Consider the following 15,168-nt stretch of genomic DNA (forward strand, 5'->3'; position numbering starts at 1 on the left):
GGATTATGAGAGAATTTCTAAGCACTCTGCTGTAACTTCTCTAATAATAGAGTCCGTCATTTTCCCCATGATAGATGTTAAGTTAACTGGCCTATAGTTTTCTACCTTCTGTCTCCCTCCTTTCTTGAGTAGAGGAGTTACATTCACTGTTTGCAATCTGATGAGATCTTTCCAGAATCTAAGGATTTTTTTAAAAGCCTGTGCATCTACTATGTCATCAGTCACAACTTTAAGACCCCTCGATTCACAATTGTTTCTTAGATGTTATTTGTATTCTTTATGAAGTGGAGACTGATGCAAATTTTGTGCAACTCATCTGCCATTTCCTTTATTTTCCACTATTACTTCCCCTGACTTTCTAGAGGACAAATGCTCACTTTACTTTTTTCCTTTTTCAGTGCCTGCAGCAATTCATACCAGTTGTTTTTATATTTCTAGCTAGCTTTCTCTTGTACTCTTAATTTTTCCCTTCCTATTAATATTTCTGTTATTCTTTGCTGTTTCCTTTATATTCTGTTCAATCTTCTATCTGTCACTAAGTGTGTGTTATATTTGTGGCATTGACATGAATTTTTATTGAATTTTACAGTTGTAAAATGAATAATATTGGCTTTGTTCTTAAGACTGTTTTTCAATTTCAGGTGGAGTTTGAATACAAATTTGATTTAAAAAGACTACAGAATTTGTTAGATTCTCTTCCTGCAAGCCTCCCTTCACAGGAACTCTGGCCTTGGTTCAGAAGTATCATCATTCCCTTTGTTTTAAGGATTGTTCCTGAGGGAAAGGTAATGATACCTGGTAGCTTGTTGCAGTAAAGAAGTATATTTCTTTCCACTTTGCACAGGGTGTAATGGTTTTGTTTCCTTCAATTTCTGTAGAAAATTCTGGTCAAATGGTTGGAGCACAGAGCCCGCAGTCTTGAATTAACTGAGAAGGTAATGCATGTTATAGTTTGGATGCGTTGGATTACAGAACCCTAAAGATTTAAGCAGATTGACAATTTTGATTTGAAGCATCAAAAATAATTTTAAATTGTTTTTCCCAAGTACCAAATCTAAAAACTACAAAATATATTTTCCAAGGTGAAAGTTAACTCTTACAAAAATGAAATAACATGGATGCTTTAAAATGCAAAGAAAGATATGAAAGCTAACTGTTCCATGTCTCACCTAAATCTAGAACATCAGATTCAGTGTTTGCTTACAACATGGAGCTTTACCTCAGCAATACCACACTCCCACTCCCTCTGATTTTGACATGTTGCTTATCCAACACCTAGTATTGGAATTCTCTCCAATTAAATATCAGAAAGATTGAAGCCAGTTCTATGGTCCTTTCTGTCTCATGGCAACTTTCTGAGGCTGAGTCAGACTGTTCATGATCTTGGTGTCCTATTTGACCCTTAGTTGAATTTTTGATCCTATCTTCTCTGTTGCCAAGATGATCTACTTCCACTTTAATACCATTGCCTGTCCCTGCCCATGTCTCAGTCCACATGCTACTGCAACCCTCATCCATGCCTTTGCTATCTCTCATCTTGATTATGCTAATGCTCTCCTTGTGAGCCACCCATTTATCAGTTACCTAAATCCTAATTTGCATCAAGTCCCACTTGTGAATCAACCTGTGCTTGCTGACCTACATAGCCTCATGGTCTGACTTTGCCTCAGTTTTAAAATTTTCATTCTTGTGTGGCCTCTCCAGTCTCGATCTCTGTAACCGTCTCCATGACTAGAAGGCTATATGATCTCTGTGTTGTACAGTACCAATTTCCTTTGCTCCATCACAAGCTGCTGTGCTTTCAGCTGTCTAGGCCCTAAACCCTGGATTGCCCTCCTTGTTTCTCTGATATTTCTTTCTCCTTTTAAAACATTCCGTAAAAAAATTTTCATATTTTCTTATGTGACTTTGTCTTGAGTATTGTTTTACAATTGCCCTTGTGAAATGCTTTGGGGGACGTTTTATTACATTAAAGGGGCTTTATGAAGATAAGTTTATAATGAGGATTATTTGTCAACTTAAATCCAGAACCTGAGGACGTGTACCAAATCTACATTGATTTTTAAATTTGTTTTTCTCAGCCCATGTGCCTTAAAAGTTTAAAGCAAAGTGGAAAGCTGTTGCGGATATTGAAGTATTATTATTTATAATAATTGCCACCACTTTTTTAAACATATATTTACAGGCAAAGTGGCCAGAAAATGGATTGCAGATGGCAGAACTGTACTTTGTAGCAAAGAAACCAAGTGAACTTGAGCTCGTTACTTCCGGACTTTGGATCCCATTAGTATGACTGACTCATTTCTATTGTATTTTCTTCAATTTGATTTAACTCGGTGCAAAATTTGAGCAGGCATTCAAAGGCATGGAGCAAAAGGAGGTAAAGCAATGAGGTACAGGAAAGGAATTTGAGATTTCAGACAGCTGAAAGCTCTCACATTCCTTTTGTTTCACTGTTGGTGCCAAGAGTTGGAGGAAGTGTTAAATAGATATGTATAGGGTTAGGTAAAGCTGCACAGGGATTTGTAGATCAGGATGAAATGAATACATTGGGGAATAGGGAGTTGATGTAGTGATCAGGAGAGGGCTGATGCATGTAGAGGTCCTAGTGCATGATAGGGTGCAGCAAGTAAAAATTTTAAATGGGTTCATTTATTTACTAGTGGGGGGACAAATTGAATTTTGATGTGAGCATGGAAAAGGGTTTCATTTGTGCGATTGAGGCAGGCAGTGTTGTGGAGGTGGGAGTAAATGAAAATAGTGACTTGGGTGCAAGGTTTTAAGTTGAACTCTGGGTTAGACAGATAGTCAAGATGGTGTGCAAAACGCTCATGCTCTTGAAAACTTGGTCTTGCATTTTAATAGAGGCACCTAGCTTAGCTTTGCAAGCAGAGAAATTTGTTTACTGGGCATTTTTTTAATACCAAAAGGTGGCAGACACCTTTGCTTTACTCTTAACATTCAAATGATTACATGTTATTTTTCAGAAGTGGTCCATCCAGTTTGACCCCCTTTGTAATTGTAAAACGCAACTTAAAAGTTATGCAACACAGAACATAGAAATATACACTAAAGATCACTTGTCTCCCAGCTTCAGTGTGCTGCTGGCTCTTGCATGTGTCATTTTCTTTTTTGAAAAATTATACAGGTGGAACCTCTGAGCAGTGATGTAAAATGGTAGTTGCTTGGGCATGAAAAGCTTTCTGAAATAAGCAATACACTTTTGTATTTTGGGGATCAAGTTTTTGTTTTATTTTGACTCTGGTGTTTTAATGTTGTGATGGGGTTGAAGTTCAGTGATGGCTGTTGGTTCCTTTTTATGGCTTTAGGTGGGTTCCTTTATTGACAATCTGTGTTGACATTTAAGGACACGTGACTAAGTGTGAATTACCTTCCAAACAGATTTGGTCCCTATGTAGATACTCAGCAGTGCTGACTGCCTAGATGATGATATTGAATGACGTTTGTTAACCTATCAAGTGCATCAGTGTATCCCGCCTTCTAAAATCCCTTACTTGGAAATAACCATGCAAGCTAATGTAATTTGGTGCCTAGAACACGTGCCTGTTTTGAATATAAAATCTCTGAATGGTGCCCTTATGGAAAATAGATGAAATGTGCTTTTCTATAAGAGTTAAAAAAAATGTTCCTGAAATTTAATTTTATTTTTACCATTGTACAGTTGAACCATTCATGATGCCAAGGACCTGGGTTTGATCCCCGGCTTCGGTCGCTGTCTGTGTGGAGTCTGCATGTTCTCCCTGTGTCTTTGTGGGTTTCCTCCAGGTGCTCTGGACAGTCCAAATGACGTGCTAGTTAGATGTAGCGGCCATGCTAAATTCTCCCTCAGCCTATCTAAACAGATGCCAGAGTATGGTGACTAGGGGATTTATACAGTAACTTCATTGTAGTGTTAATGTGAGCCTACTTGTGACACTAATAAATAAACTTCCAACTTTAAACTTCCTTTTTTTTTTGTTACCTGACCACTTCCAAAATAAAATATAGCTAACTGTTAAATTATGGGCATTTTTATCTCTTGTGGAGAGATGAAATATGTAGAGATTTCTTAATTTCCATTGATACCGTTTTGTCCCATAAAATATAACTGGAATTTTCAAAGAAGTCTTTACATTCAATATAACAAATTTAGAATGAGAAAAGTAAACCAAAGAATGAATACGAAGATCTGTTGATTTTAAAGTTGGAAAGTGTTTCTATGGGTGTTCAAAGTGTGTAAAGTAGTGAGAATGTAAAGGCAGAAAAATATGAATGGAGCTACATCCTAATGTGCATTGCTGCCTTTGGGAAAGTGGGAAATTGTGTGTGGAGAGGCATGATGAACTTTTAAAAAGCTAACAATTTTAGATTTTTACACTGGTGAAGAATTGTTTTGAATTCGTGATACAGCTTTTCTGTTTCATTTGTCCTGAATTTAGAAAAAAGACATTGATTGTGAGGAGGTGTACCAGTTAAAGACATTAGTTAATAATCTGCGAGAGCTTGTTGACCTCCACAGAAAATACAACTGCAGACTGGCACTCTCGGAGTTTGAAAAAGTAGGTGGTATTTTACATAGGCTAGGAAAATGGATTGTTAGTTTTGTATATCCAGAATTGGTGCATTTGAACAATGTTTAAACAAAAAAATCCAGTGTGGTCCAAATGAGTCATCTTTGTTCTACTCCTTCATTGTAAATAGTCCTTAAGGTTTATAATGTACCATCACATCTCCATAGTACAAGATGCAGTATAAAGTAATTCTGAGCTTTATGTTAGCTGAACATTCAGATTCAATTAATATTTGTTTATCAGCACTTGATCAACTAACTGACACTGAATTTGGAACAAACTGTTCTTGTTCACAATTCTGTTAAATATTACTTGTAAATTAATTACACATTGTGTCAGTGACTACTCCAATGAAACTTGTGAAATCATGTTTTTAAATTCAATTTCAGATGGTGTAATTAGTATATGACAAGGTGATTTATCTCAATTTGTACTTCAATATTATAACATTTCAGGTCACTGAAAAGCTAACTGTTTCATTTACTTATTAGGAAACTACAACAACAATTGTATTTCGGATGTTGGATAGGGTTTTGGCTCCAGAGCTTATTCCATCAACTCTCGAGAAGGTTATACAGCCTTATATAACTAAACATAACTTGCAAAAGGAGGAGCTGCTGTTGCATTACATAAAGGTGAGTGCTATTTTATTGTATAGTGTCTCCATGACTAAAGTTCTTTATGTCACAAATGCAACACCTGATTGAGAGGATGTTTTATTATTAATTCCAGTTTAACAATTTATGGCATTGCAGTTAAAGTATTGGGCAGTGGTAGGTGTAGTAATTTAAATTTTATTACCTTTAAAAATATGCTTCATATATAATTCTGTAATTGTATTTCATTAAGTTATACTCAAAAATAAAATATGCAATTGAAAAAAATTGAAGGACGATGTTCATTTTAAGAGTTTTGGGGAGGAATAATGTGTTTTTATCATTAAGATAGTCTCCTTGCTGTGCCCTCTTTACAAGTTAATTAAGGATGAGGGAGATCATTCATCCTATCTAGGCTAATGGATCCAGAGAAGCTCAGGAGCATCCTGTTCTTAAATCATTGTAGGGATTTTGCCATCATTACCCTATTTGGAAGTCCATTCCATGTACTAGATACTGTAAAAATAACTTCTTGATAGTCGTTCTAAATTTGAATTTATACTGTTTTAAATTTGTGTACCTTTGTCTCCCTTTGCAATTTACCTTAGAAAAAGTGTTCTCTACCTGTTCTTTTGCTCATCCTTCAAGTGGCGGATATTTTATTGTTTGAAACATTTAATTTATTTGTGAAAATCTGTCTTACCCTTTTTGCAGTGCAATTATGGGTCAGTTTTTGCTAACAAGTCAGGAAATTTCTCGACTCAACAGGCCCATCTCCATATAAATGGTCCATGCATCATTATTGCTCCAGAGAATAATCAGGCCCACTGACCCTCAAAGAAGCTTAGAGCTGTGCCGAGGTAGGCTGGTTAGTAGGCCGGCCTTGATTCTCTGGGACTTCTGTCCAGTTGTATTAAAGCTGTAGCTCTTGCCCCTTGCATCCCTTCATTCACCCCCCGCTCCCAATTTCCCATATTTGTCTACTGTGCCTTTTCCATGCCCATTCACCTAGTATTCATTAGTTACAGAACCATTGTGCCATTTAATGACAATGGCAAAGACTGAAGAAAAACACCCATTTGGAAATATGCTTTGAAGAAATCTACTGTTCTTACAACTTTCTAAAAATATCAGTCAGATGCTGCCTTTTATTGTTCCAATAATAGAAGCTTTCCCTTACTTCACAGATCTTAATCATCCGAATAAATGCGTGGATATTGAAAAAAAATCAAAGAATTTATTATAGCCTCGTACATTTGTTGGCCAATCAAAGTTAACTGGACCTCAGCCTGTCTAAACAGATCCCTGCAGAGCTAATCTTTTAATGAGTCTTGGAACCATGCATACATAATGAGGCCATCTGACAACTTTAACATAAACAAGATGGCCAGATATCTGTTTCTCCAGATGGCTGCAACAGAACTGGCCAAGTTGATGGTGCAGGTTGTGGGCTTGCTATCTGCACCAGCTAAATTGCTAGTGCTGAGAATGAGGATGGGAATCTTGGAATCGAGTCCCATCGACTGAGAGTTGATGAGACTTGATGGGCCGAATGGTCTCCTTTTGCACTGTACGGATTTTGTAGCAATTAAGTTTACAAAACAACTAATTTTTGAGTAACTTCCTTTTGCAATAGCCTCTTTCTTTATCAAATATTTTTAAGCCCATGTTAAGCAGAGTAGCTGTTTTAACTTTTTGTGCACTGGATGATGATCACTTGAATTGTAGCCTAACTCCCTGTAATGGTGGATTCTACTCCAGAATTTTAATGGTGATGCAAAGCCTAAAATTCAAGTCTAAATCTGGTGTTAAGGCCCAAGATAAAGCCAGTTGCAAGACTTCTTTGGATTGCTGACTCTACTTAGTTCTGGTGTCAGCTTTGGTACTGATACTGGATAGGAGCTGCATTTAAAAACAAAAATACAACAGCCCAACATGGAATTGATTTGTACCAATGTTGGACTTGTGTCATGAATGTAAGTTACAGGGATAACTGTATTTTTGGTTTCCTCAGTGCAACTTGTACTTCATAGTCTCAAATTAGAATACACCTTTGGTTTGAAAATGATTGTGATGGCTAAAATAAACACATTATTGCTTTGTTTTAAACAGGATTTGCTAGAACGATGTAGTTCACGTTCGGCCTCTCTTTTTGAAACTGCATGGGAGGCCAAAGCAATGGCTGTATTGGGTTGTATGACTAAAATCGATGTAAGTATACTACCTTATAATACACCAATACTTTTATGATTTTTATTCCCTCTTCATCTAGTCTTTTGTGATAACGGTGATATTCCCTCACAGCTGATCTTTGATGCAGTGCTACAGATAATGTATGGAGCAGTAGTGCCTTGGAGCGATGCAGTAGAACAACTTGTCAAACAGCATTTGGAAAAGAATCATCCCAAGTATGTATGTTTTAAATATTATGGCAAATTTTATATAGTTACAATACTTGAGATTGCAGGTCCTATGGTGCAGTGGATAGCATCTCTGCCTTTGAACCAGAAGCTTTAGGTTTGGGTCCTACCTCAGGATCTGATGTCCAAAGAACATGCATTCATAATGTGGACAACAGGTTGAGTATCTACATGCAAAATCCTTTCAATGTGCCAATGACAGGCAGTAAGAGTGGGAGAGATTCCTGGTCAGCTATGCTAGTTGTGGATTGGCACCCCTCAAGCTATGGGTCACTAGCAACAGGATAGTGACCTTTTCCAGGAAACAGCTTGCTATGGGAACAGGTAAAAGTCTGCCTTGTGCACTGCTAGGTGTGGGAAGAGAAACAACAGTACTTGATAGTCTGTGATTTTGAAGTGATGGTATCCCCATGAGATTGTTACTTCTGTCCTTTCTCTTCTGATGGTACTTTTTTTAAACTGGTGGGCAATTTCATCGCAGTATTAATCATAAAATCCCTACAGTGCAGAAGGAGGCCATTTGGCCCATCATGCTTGTATCAACAAAGACCCCTTAACCCCATATATTTACCTTGCCTATCCCCTTGATACTAATGGACAATTTATCCTGGCCAATCCACCTAACTTGCACATCTTTGGATAGTGGGAGGAAACTGGAGCACCTGGAGGAAATCCACACAGACATGGGGCAAATGTCTGAACTCCTCACAGATAGTGACCTGGGAATTGAACCTGGGTCCCTGGCGCTGTGAGGCAGCAGTGCTAACCACTGTGCCACCATGCCACCCTTGTGAAAGCCTACTTGTGACATTAAATAAATAAACTTAAACTTAAAAAGAATACTGAGCTGGGTGACACTATTGGAAAAAGTTTGGCAAATTGCAGCAGTGTATTCTATAGTATGTACTTGGAATCACAATGTCTTATGATGGAGCAGGGCTGGATATTGTGTTGTGGCAGGATTTTGTTTGGTCTGTTTTGTTCTTGGAATGGAGTTTCAGAAGTCTTTTTTTGATCGTGTGATTGATCAGTATTCCATCACCCTCCTGACTTCAGTCTTGTGGATAGCAGAATAGCACTAGGTGTCCCCAGAATGTTGAGGATGCTGCTAATGAAGGTCATGGGATGTGGGCAAGACCAGCATTAATTTTTGCCCATCCTTAATTCCTTTTGAACTGAGTGGCTTGCTTGGCCATTTCAGAGGGCAGTCAAGAGTCACCCATATTGCTGTCAATCAGGAGTCACATGCAGATCAGACCAGGTCAGGATGGCAGATTTCCTTTCCTGGAGCATCTCAGTTCTCCAAAATGTGTTTTTATGATAATTGATGATGGTTTCATGGTCACCTTTACCGAGACTAGCTTTTCAAGTCTAGTTGCCATGGTGGGATTTGAACCCATGTCCCCAGAGAATTTGCATGTGCTTTTGAATTACTAGTCAGGATTACGGGAAGTAGTTGAGCCACTCCTTTTAGGTGGGATTCATTTTATAGCATTTATGTGGGATCTTTGTGGCACCTTCTACCTGTCAATCTAAGCCTGGATATTTTGCAAGTTGTGCTCCAGGCTAGAGGAGTCCAGAATGGTGCTAACTGCTATAGATTTGTCAGCACACATCCTCATGCTGGATTTGTGACAGTGGGAAGGTATTGATAAAACAGCTCACATTTTTGCGTTGAGTACCCTGCTTAGAGAAAACAGTTGGAAATATTAACATATTTTTAATATAAACTTTTTTTTGTGTTTTAGTATGTCTACACTTTAAAAGGAAAAGAACTCAACTCTATGGGGCTTATTAATATGAACTTAACAGCTACTCAAAATTAGAACTCTAGTACTTACAGGGAAGTATAGCTGGTGATGACGTTTTGACAACAGGAGGCTACCGAGGATCCTGGACCACATCAGTACTTCATGGGAAGAGGGTTTCCTATTTTATCAATTCAGAATGCAAATAGCCCTGCAGAAAATCCAACAGATGTCAGTCATTATCAACTTGGACATCCCAGCTGGCTAAAAATGCTTCCATAAATGTAATCCTTCCATTTTCTCTTAAGACACCTATTTTCGGATGGAGAGGTCAAGTTCAACCAGTTTGCTTAATTTCCAATTTATAAGTGTCTTTTTTTTTCTCTTCCCTCCTCAGTTTTCTTTGTAAGTTATGCCACATCGCAGACTTTCTTATTGGGTTACTGTTTCATCAATGCTCATTGTTCTTCCACAATTTATAGTGGGTTACTTGACTGTAGGATATATGTTGAATCAAATCTTCTCTTTATCTGATTTCTGAATTTGGAGAATTTATGGGCGATATGCTTTTAAATAAACCAAGGCAATATAATAATTGGTGTCCCAGCACTGTCCTGGGAGAGATCTAATAATTCAATACCCGACCCAATATTCTTGGTCTGACTTATCGGCAACTGTACTTGGATGCTGAACTCAATTTATTATTTGTGGCAAGTTATTTATAGAAATGAAGAAGGCATATAGTGTGAGATTATGAAGTGATCTCAATCATGATTTTGAAATACTTATATTAAATCAGGACTTGCGGTTAGTTATGTCTCCCATCACTAGATTCCACGTGGATAAAGTTAGAATCAGTTACAACTAAATGTTTCTCATTTGTCATGTGAGTTCCTTTCAGACTTTACTCAAAATGGTTGATAAATAACCAATAATATTGTTGATAGAGTGAAATTGTTGCAAGAAAGCTACAGGCTTATGGAGATGAAGAAGCTATTAAGAGGATATGGAATACGGAACTTTGACATGTTCAATGATCATGAAATTATGGTAAGATCGTGAACTTAATATTAATAACAAATTGTGTGTGAACCTATTGAAAGGACTAGATTCTGAGTAAATTGTAATTGCAGAGTTGCATATGGATTCTAAGATCAAAAATAAAGTTTAACTGGAGTCACATTAGTCATTCTGTTGTAAACAAAGCTGCTCAAGTTGTTTAAATTTGTTTACTGAACTATTTTTTTTCTATTTATTTGCCATTGTATATCTTTAGTCAAGAATTATTGAACTAATTAATTTTTTTATCTTATTGTTTTGGAGATATATTTTTGAGATGTATTTGTACTTTTAGGATTTTGTGTTGTGTTTATGAAAAAGCAACTGCTGCCTCATTTCAACACCTAATATATCCCTTTTGGAGTCTAGTTTTAAGAGAAATATCTCTTTTACCATTCCCTCTTTTTTATTAATACTGACCTGTTCTTTTGCTTAGTGGCTGGTAAAGTTCATCTTGAAACAGGGCCTGCCATCATCATTAGATGATGCTTTGAAAGTGGTTCATGCCTATCTACTGAGCCCAGTTGAAGTTTACTTTCTCCACTTAAAACATTTGGCATCTAATGACAAAGTAAGTATTCCTTTAGCTATTCACATTTGTGTTGGGGTGGTATGTGTTGAATTCTGCTGCTCACAACTTTTTTTCAAAGTCCTATATCGTTTGTATATTTGTTAATGTCTGTTTGACAGACTGAGATATCAATGCCAAATTTTCTTTGTCACATTCTGCTTAGCACTCTTGAATTTCCCTTTCTGCAGGCCTTTAAAAGCCAAGATTTGTGTCACCCAATCTACTCCCTGAATTCCCTCGATTTCTGTCTTGCTTTATCTAACCTTGATGCCCCACGTTTTTAGCCTTAGCTTTTCATCCAGGGTTTATAATTTAGACAAAGAAATAAATGAACAAACCTGCCTTTCTCCCTTGTTAAAAGAGAGATGAATGTCTCAGTTTGCTGAAGTCTCTTTCGTGGAATGAAGTTGAGACCACCGTAATGCGTTTGGTCACTTGGGCAGAGTTGAAAATTCAAAACCAACCTGATGATCCTGAGGTAAGATCATGATGACAATTACTGAACAAATGCCACCTTTGTGCTTCTGATTGATAGACTAAGTCTCAAATTCTGATTTATAAAGATATACTCAGGTAGGTAAAGATATATTCAAGTAGATAAAGAAAAGCCCAGATTGTAAATGTCATGCATTGTTGGTGCTGTTTATCTTCAGAAACTATCATTCTTCTTTTTCATCCAGTGGCCATTGCCTGCTTTCTGAGGAATGGTGCCATGAGCAATAACTACCTTGCTTGAGTGACCATTGTTCAATTTGAGTTTTGATGCTCAGTATTGGGAAAGTATTTGGTTAATGAGATGAGAAGTTAACTCCAATTTGAATCTTGTGCAGTCATGTGAAAAGGTCATGAGGTGATATCCCAACTCATTTTGCCAAAGGTTGCCAAAGCTACATGTAGGGGGTAATTATCCCAGATTGCTGCGTTGCATTTGTCGTGCAGCGGGCTGGGAGACTAGAGCGGAGGCCGTTTCGTGGGCCTCCCGCTGGACGCAGTTGCCTTTGTGAATCTCTGGCAACTGGATTTCTAGTGCTGTCAGCTCCACACTGGAAATGCTCATTTGAATGTATTTTAAATCCCATTAGTGGGCCCGGGACTGAAGCCTCCAGGTCCGCTACATCTCCCACCCTCCCCAACCCCACCAGGAGTGGTTCATTCCAGTGGGATTCATGATAGCTCCCCCCCTTGCAGGGAGCTAGAGGCCCAACCCACTGAAATGAAGGGGGGAGGCAATCGATGCCCCCCAGAGGATTAGGGGGTAAGGGTGCTGCCCCCTGGGTATTGCCAGCATGGCCCCCTGACACTGCCCGCTGGGCAAAGTGGCAATGCCCAAGGGGTTGGGCAGGAGGGGGACCTCTGGGAGGGGGTGTCATGGCTTTTTTATTCATGGGATATGGATGTTGCTGGCTGGTCCAGCATTAACGCTGATGTGGAGATGCCGGCGTTGGACTGGGGTAAACACAGTAAGAAGCCTGACAACACCAGGTTTAAGTCCAACCGATTTATTTGATAGTAAACTCACAAGCTTTCGAGGTTTACCTCTTCGTCAGATTCACCTGAACCTCGAAAGCTTGTGAGTTCACTATCAAATAAATCGGTTGGACTTAAACCTGGTGTTGTCAGACTTCTTACTGTGTTTCCAGCATTAATTACCAGTCCCTAATTGCTATTGAACAATGTGGCTTATGGGCCATTTTAAAGGGCACTTAAGAGTCAACCAGGTTGCTGTGGAGCTGGAGCCACATGTAGGCCAGATCAGATATGAGTAAATTTCCTTCCTTGACATTAGTGAACCAGATTTTTTGTTTGTACAACAATCAACAATGATTTCATGGTCAGCATTAGGCTTTTAATTCCAGATTTGTGTTGAATTCAAATTTTGCCATCTGCCAGAGCGTTGTCTTGGGTCTCTGGGTTACTAATCCAGTAGTAACACCACTATGCCATCACCGCCTTGTGATCTATCAACATCTTTGCTCCATGTCTCATAATACCTTTAACATAAATTTATCAATATCAGATTTAAAACTAACAATTGATTGCGCATCAGTTTCAGTTTTCAGAAGACCATTTTTTACTACCCCTTTGAAGTATTCCACATCTCACTACTGACAGGCCTGACATCAATTTTTAGGCTGTTTTCCTTCTGAAAGTATTTCTGTATATAACCATATGCAGATTCTAGCAATTAATCTTGTGTTATTTATATTTCAGTGGAAAAGGCATCTGGTGTCAATTGCAAAGACAATGGTGGAGATTATTAAATTTTTGCTGAGGAATCAAAAGGGTAATTTTCTGTGTACTTAAACACTTTTACCTAATGTTAGCTTTGCATTATGTTAACGCTGAAATGTTTTATTTTGTCAGGAAACACTATCGAAAAGGAAATGTGGGAAAATCTTTTAAATAAATTTGAAACTATTGCAAATTTACAGGTAATTATTATGTAGTATCATTTGATGTTTGCCTCAAAATATTTGGATCAACTAATTCAAATAAAGTCCTGTTGAAAATCGCTACCAAATTCCTAGTGGTCGAAGTTTATCGAACAAAGCTGCTCAGGGTTCAGTGCAACCTCATTTAGAAACCATTGTGTGGTTTGTACAGGAAGTGGTCAAAACTAAGACAGTAGGATGTATTGCTTTTATTGAGGTTAAGATATCTAATTGAAGTTGAGCACAGTGTTAATGCAAGCGGGGGACCATTCAGTTGTGCTGACTACGGCTAATTTGGAATGTGGAGTTTGATGTTGGGTGCCCAAAGTAAAAAAAATCGTTCCACAGTATACCCGCCCCATCTGTTTGCAATGCCTTTAACAGTGTTATTTGGCTTGGAGGCTGCTACAATATTCTGGTGATATGGCTTGCAATGTTAGGCTGTTCTATTTTGCATAGTGCTAAATTGCCTTTCCAGCAAATCTGCTTATCTGTGCAATAGGTAAAAAGAAAATGTTTTTTATTCCTGAAGTTGTCTTTTCACAATCTCAGAATATCCAGAATAGCTTCAGTGTCAACAATTATTTTCGAAGCGAAGGCACTGTTTTAACTTGGGGGAACACAGAAGGCAGCAAAGTTCCACAAACATTAAATGACTGGATAATCTGTTTTAGTGATGATGATTGAAGGATAAATATTGACCAACACACCAGGACTTTTCTTTATTGAATAGTGATATATACATTTTATATCCACCTGAGCAATCAGGTCAATAACTTTCGGTTTCATATTTCATTCAAAAGATGGCACCTCTCAATGCAGCACTTCCTGAGCATTGCATTTAAATCTCAGCTTATATGATGTGCTGAAGATCTGAATCAGAAAATCATGTGTTCAAGATTCACTCCAGATGTGACACCGAGCAAAAGTTGACACTTGAAACATTTGTATATTTTAATTATTTTTAATTATTACTGACCTTTCATCCTTGGTTTTCAGGAGTATTTTGACGTATTTATTCCACTGAAAGATTATGAGAATCCCAAAGTGCTTTCTCAATTGTATGATGGACAGATTCAAGCCTATGCAAGTATGTGGTCCAATTCAAAGTCAGAAAGGGAACCGGATTGTACAGGTGGCCCGAACAGCAATGTGAAGACTTCTACGGAGAGCAGACTATATAAACTGTCTCTCCTGTTCCAAAATCCAGAACAGAATGTTTTATCAGAACTTGCATTGAGGGCACTTGCTTATGGGAATATAGGAGAGGCTGTAAATATTTGCAGGTAGGAATTATAGAAACCTTGATATATAAACTTTGTCATTTGGATTTGGCAGAACTATCTAATTGTATGTGTTGTCATTGTGTGTATGAATCAATGCGCCCTTCAATGACTAGAAAGTGCTCTTTGCAATTTTGTTAGTCAGGTAATGATGTCTGACAGGTTGGAATGAAGATAGAACGTTTTTGAAATTTTGTTTTCTCCTTTTCATTCCTTTTTTATATGCAGTGAGCTTTATGGACAGCACAAAAATCACCAGACTGGCCAAGTATTGTTCCATGTGGCACAGAAATTATGTCAGATGTTGGAAAGTAATGTTCCCATGATAATTCCAACTGGAATAAACTTGCCTGCAGTTATTTATGAATTAGCCTGCCAAGCTACCACTATCTGCAGCACTGGTAATTTCTTTCTGAGATGTTTAATTTAGCCCTAATGACAGCTAGCTTTTATCACTTAGATTCTTATCCTTGGATTTTTTTTACCTT

The 15,168-nt window shown here is 37.9% G+C and overlaps 1 protein-coding gene across 1 annotated transcript in view; it reads left to right on the top strand.

Annotated features, from left to right (window-relative positions):
* kntc1 (kinetochore associated 1) overlaps positions 1–15,168 on the top strand; it is a 125,107-nt gene that overhangs the window by 38,313 nt on the left and 71,626 nt on the right. Inside the window, exons 22-35 of the mRNA XM_080208349.1 lie at positions 642–785; positions 879–935; positions 2,186–2,287; positions 4,440–4,559; positions 5,063–5,206; positions 7,280–7,378; positions 7,472–7,575; positions 10,283–10,385; positions 10,831–10,965; positions 11,327–11,443; positions 13,177–13,249; positions 13,330–13,397; positions 14,397–14,683; positions 14,909–15,081. Coding sequence (XP_080064475.1) covers positions 642–785; positions 879–935; positions 2,186–2,287; positions 4,440–4,559; positions 5,063–5,206; positions 7,280–7,378; positions 7,472–7,575; positions 10,283–10,385; positions 10,831–10,965; positions 11,327–11,443; positions 13,177–13,249; positions 13,330–13,397; positions 14,397–14,683; positions 14,909–15,081 — 1,726 coding nt within the window. The remainder of the gene's footprint in view (positions 1–641; positions 786–878; positions 936–2,185; positions 2,288–4,439; positions 4,560–5,062; positions 5,207–7,279; positions 7,379–7,471; positions 7,576–10,282; positions 10,386–10,830; positions 10,966–11,326; positions 11,444–13,176; positions 13,250–13,329; positions 13,398–14,396; positions 14,684–14,908; positions 15,082–15,168) is intronic.

This window comes from Carcharhinus amblyrhynchos, chromosome 20 (genome assembly GCF_965287045.1).
Source record: "Carcharhinus amblyrhynchos chromosome 20, sCarAmb.v2.hapA, whole genome shotgun sequence".
In the NCBI taxonomy this organism is placed as follows: domain Eukaryota; kingdom Metazoa; phylum Chordata; class Chondrichthyes; order Carcharhiniformes; family Carcharhinidae; genus Carcharhinus; species Carcharhinus amblyrhynchos.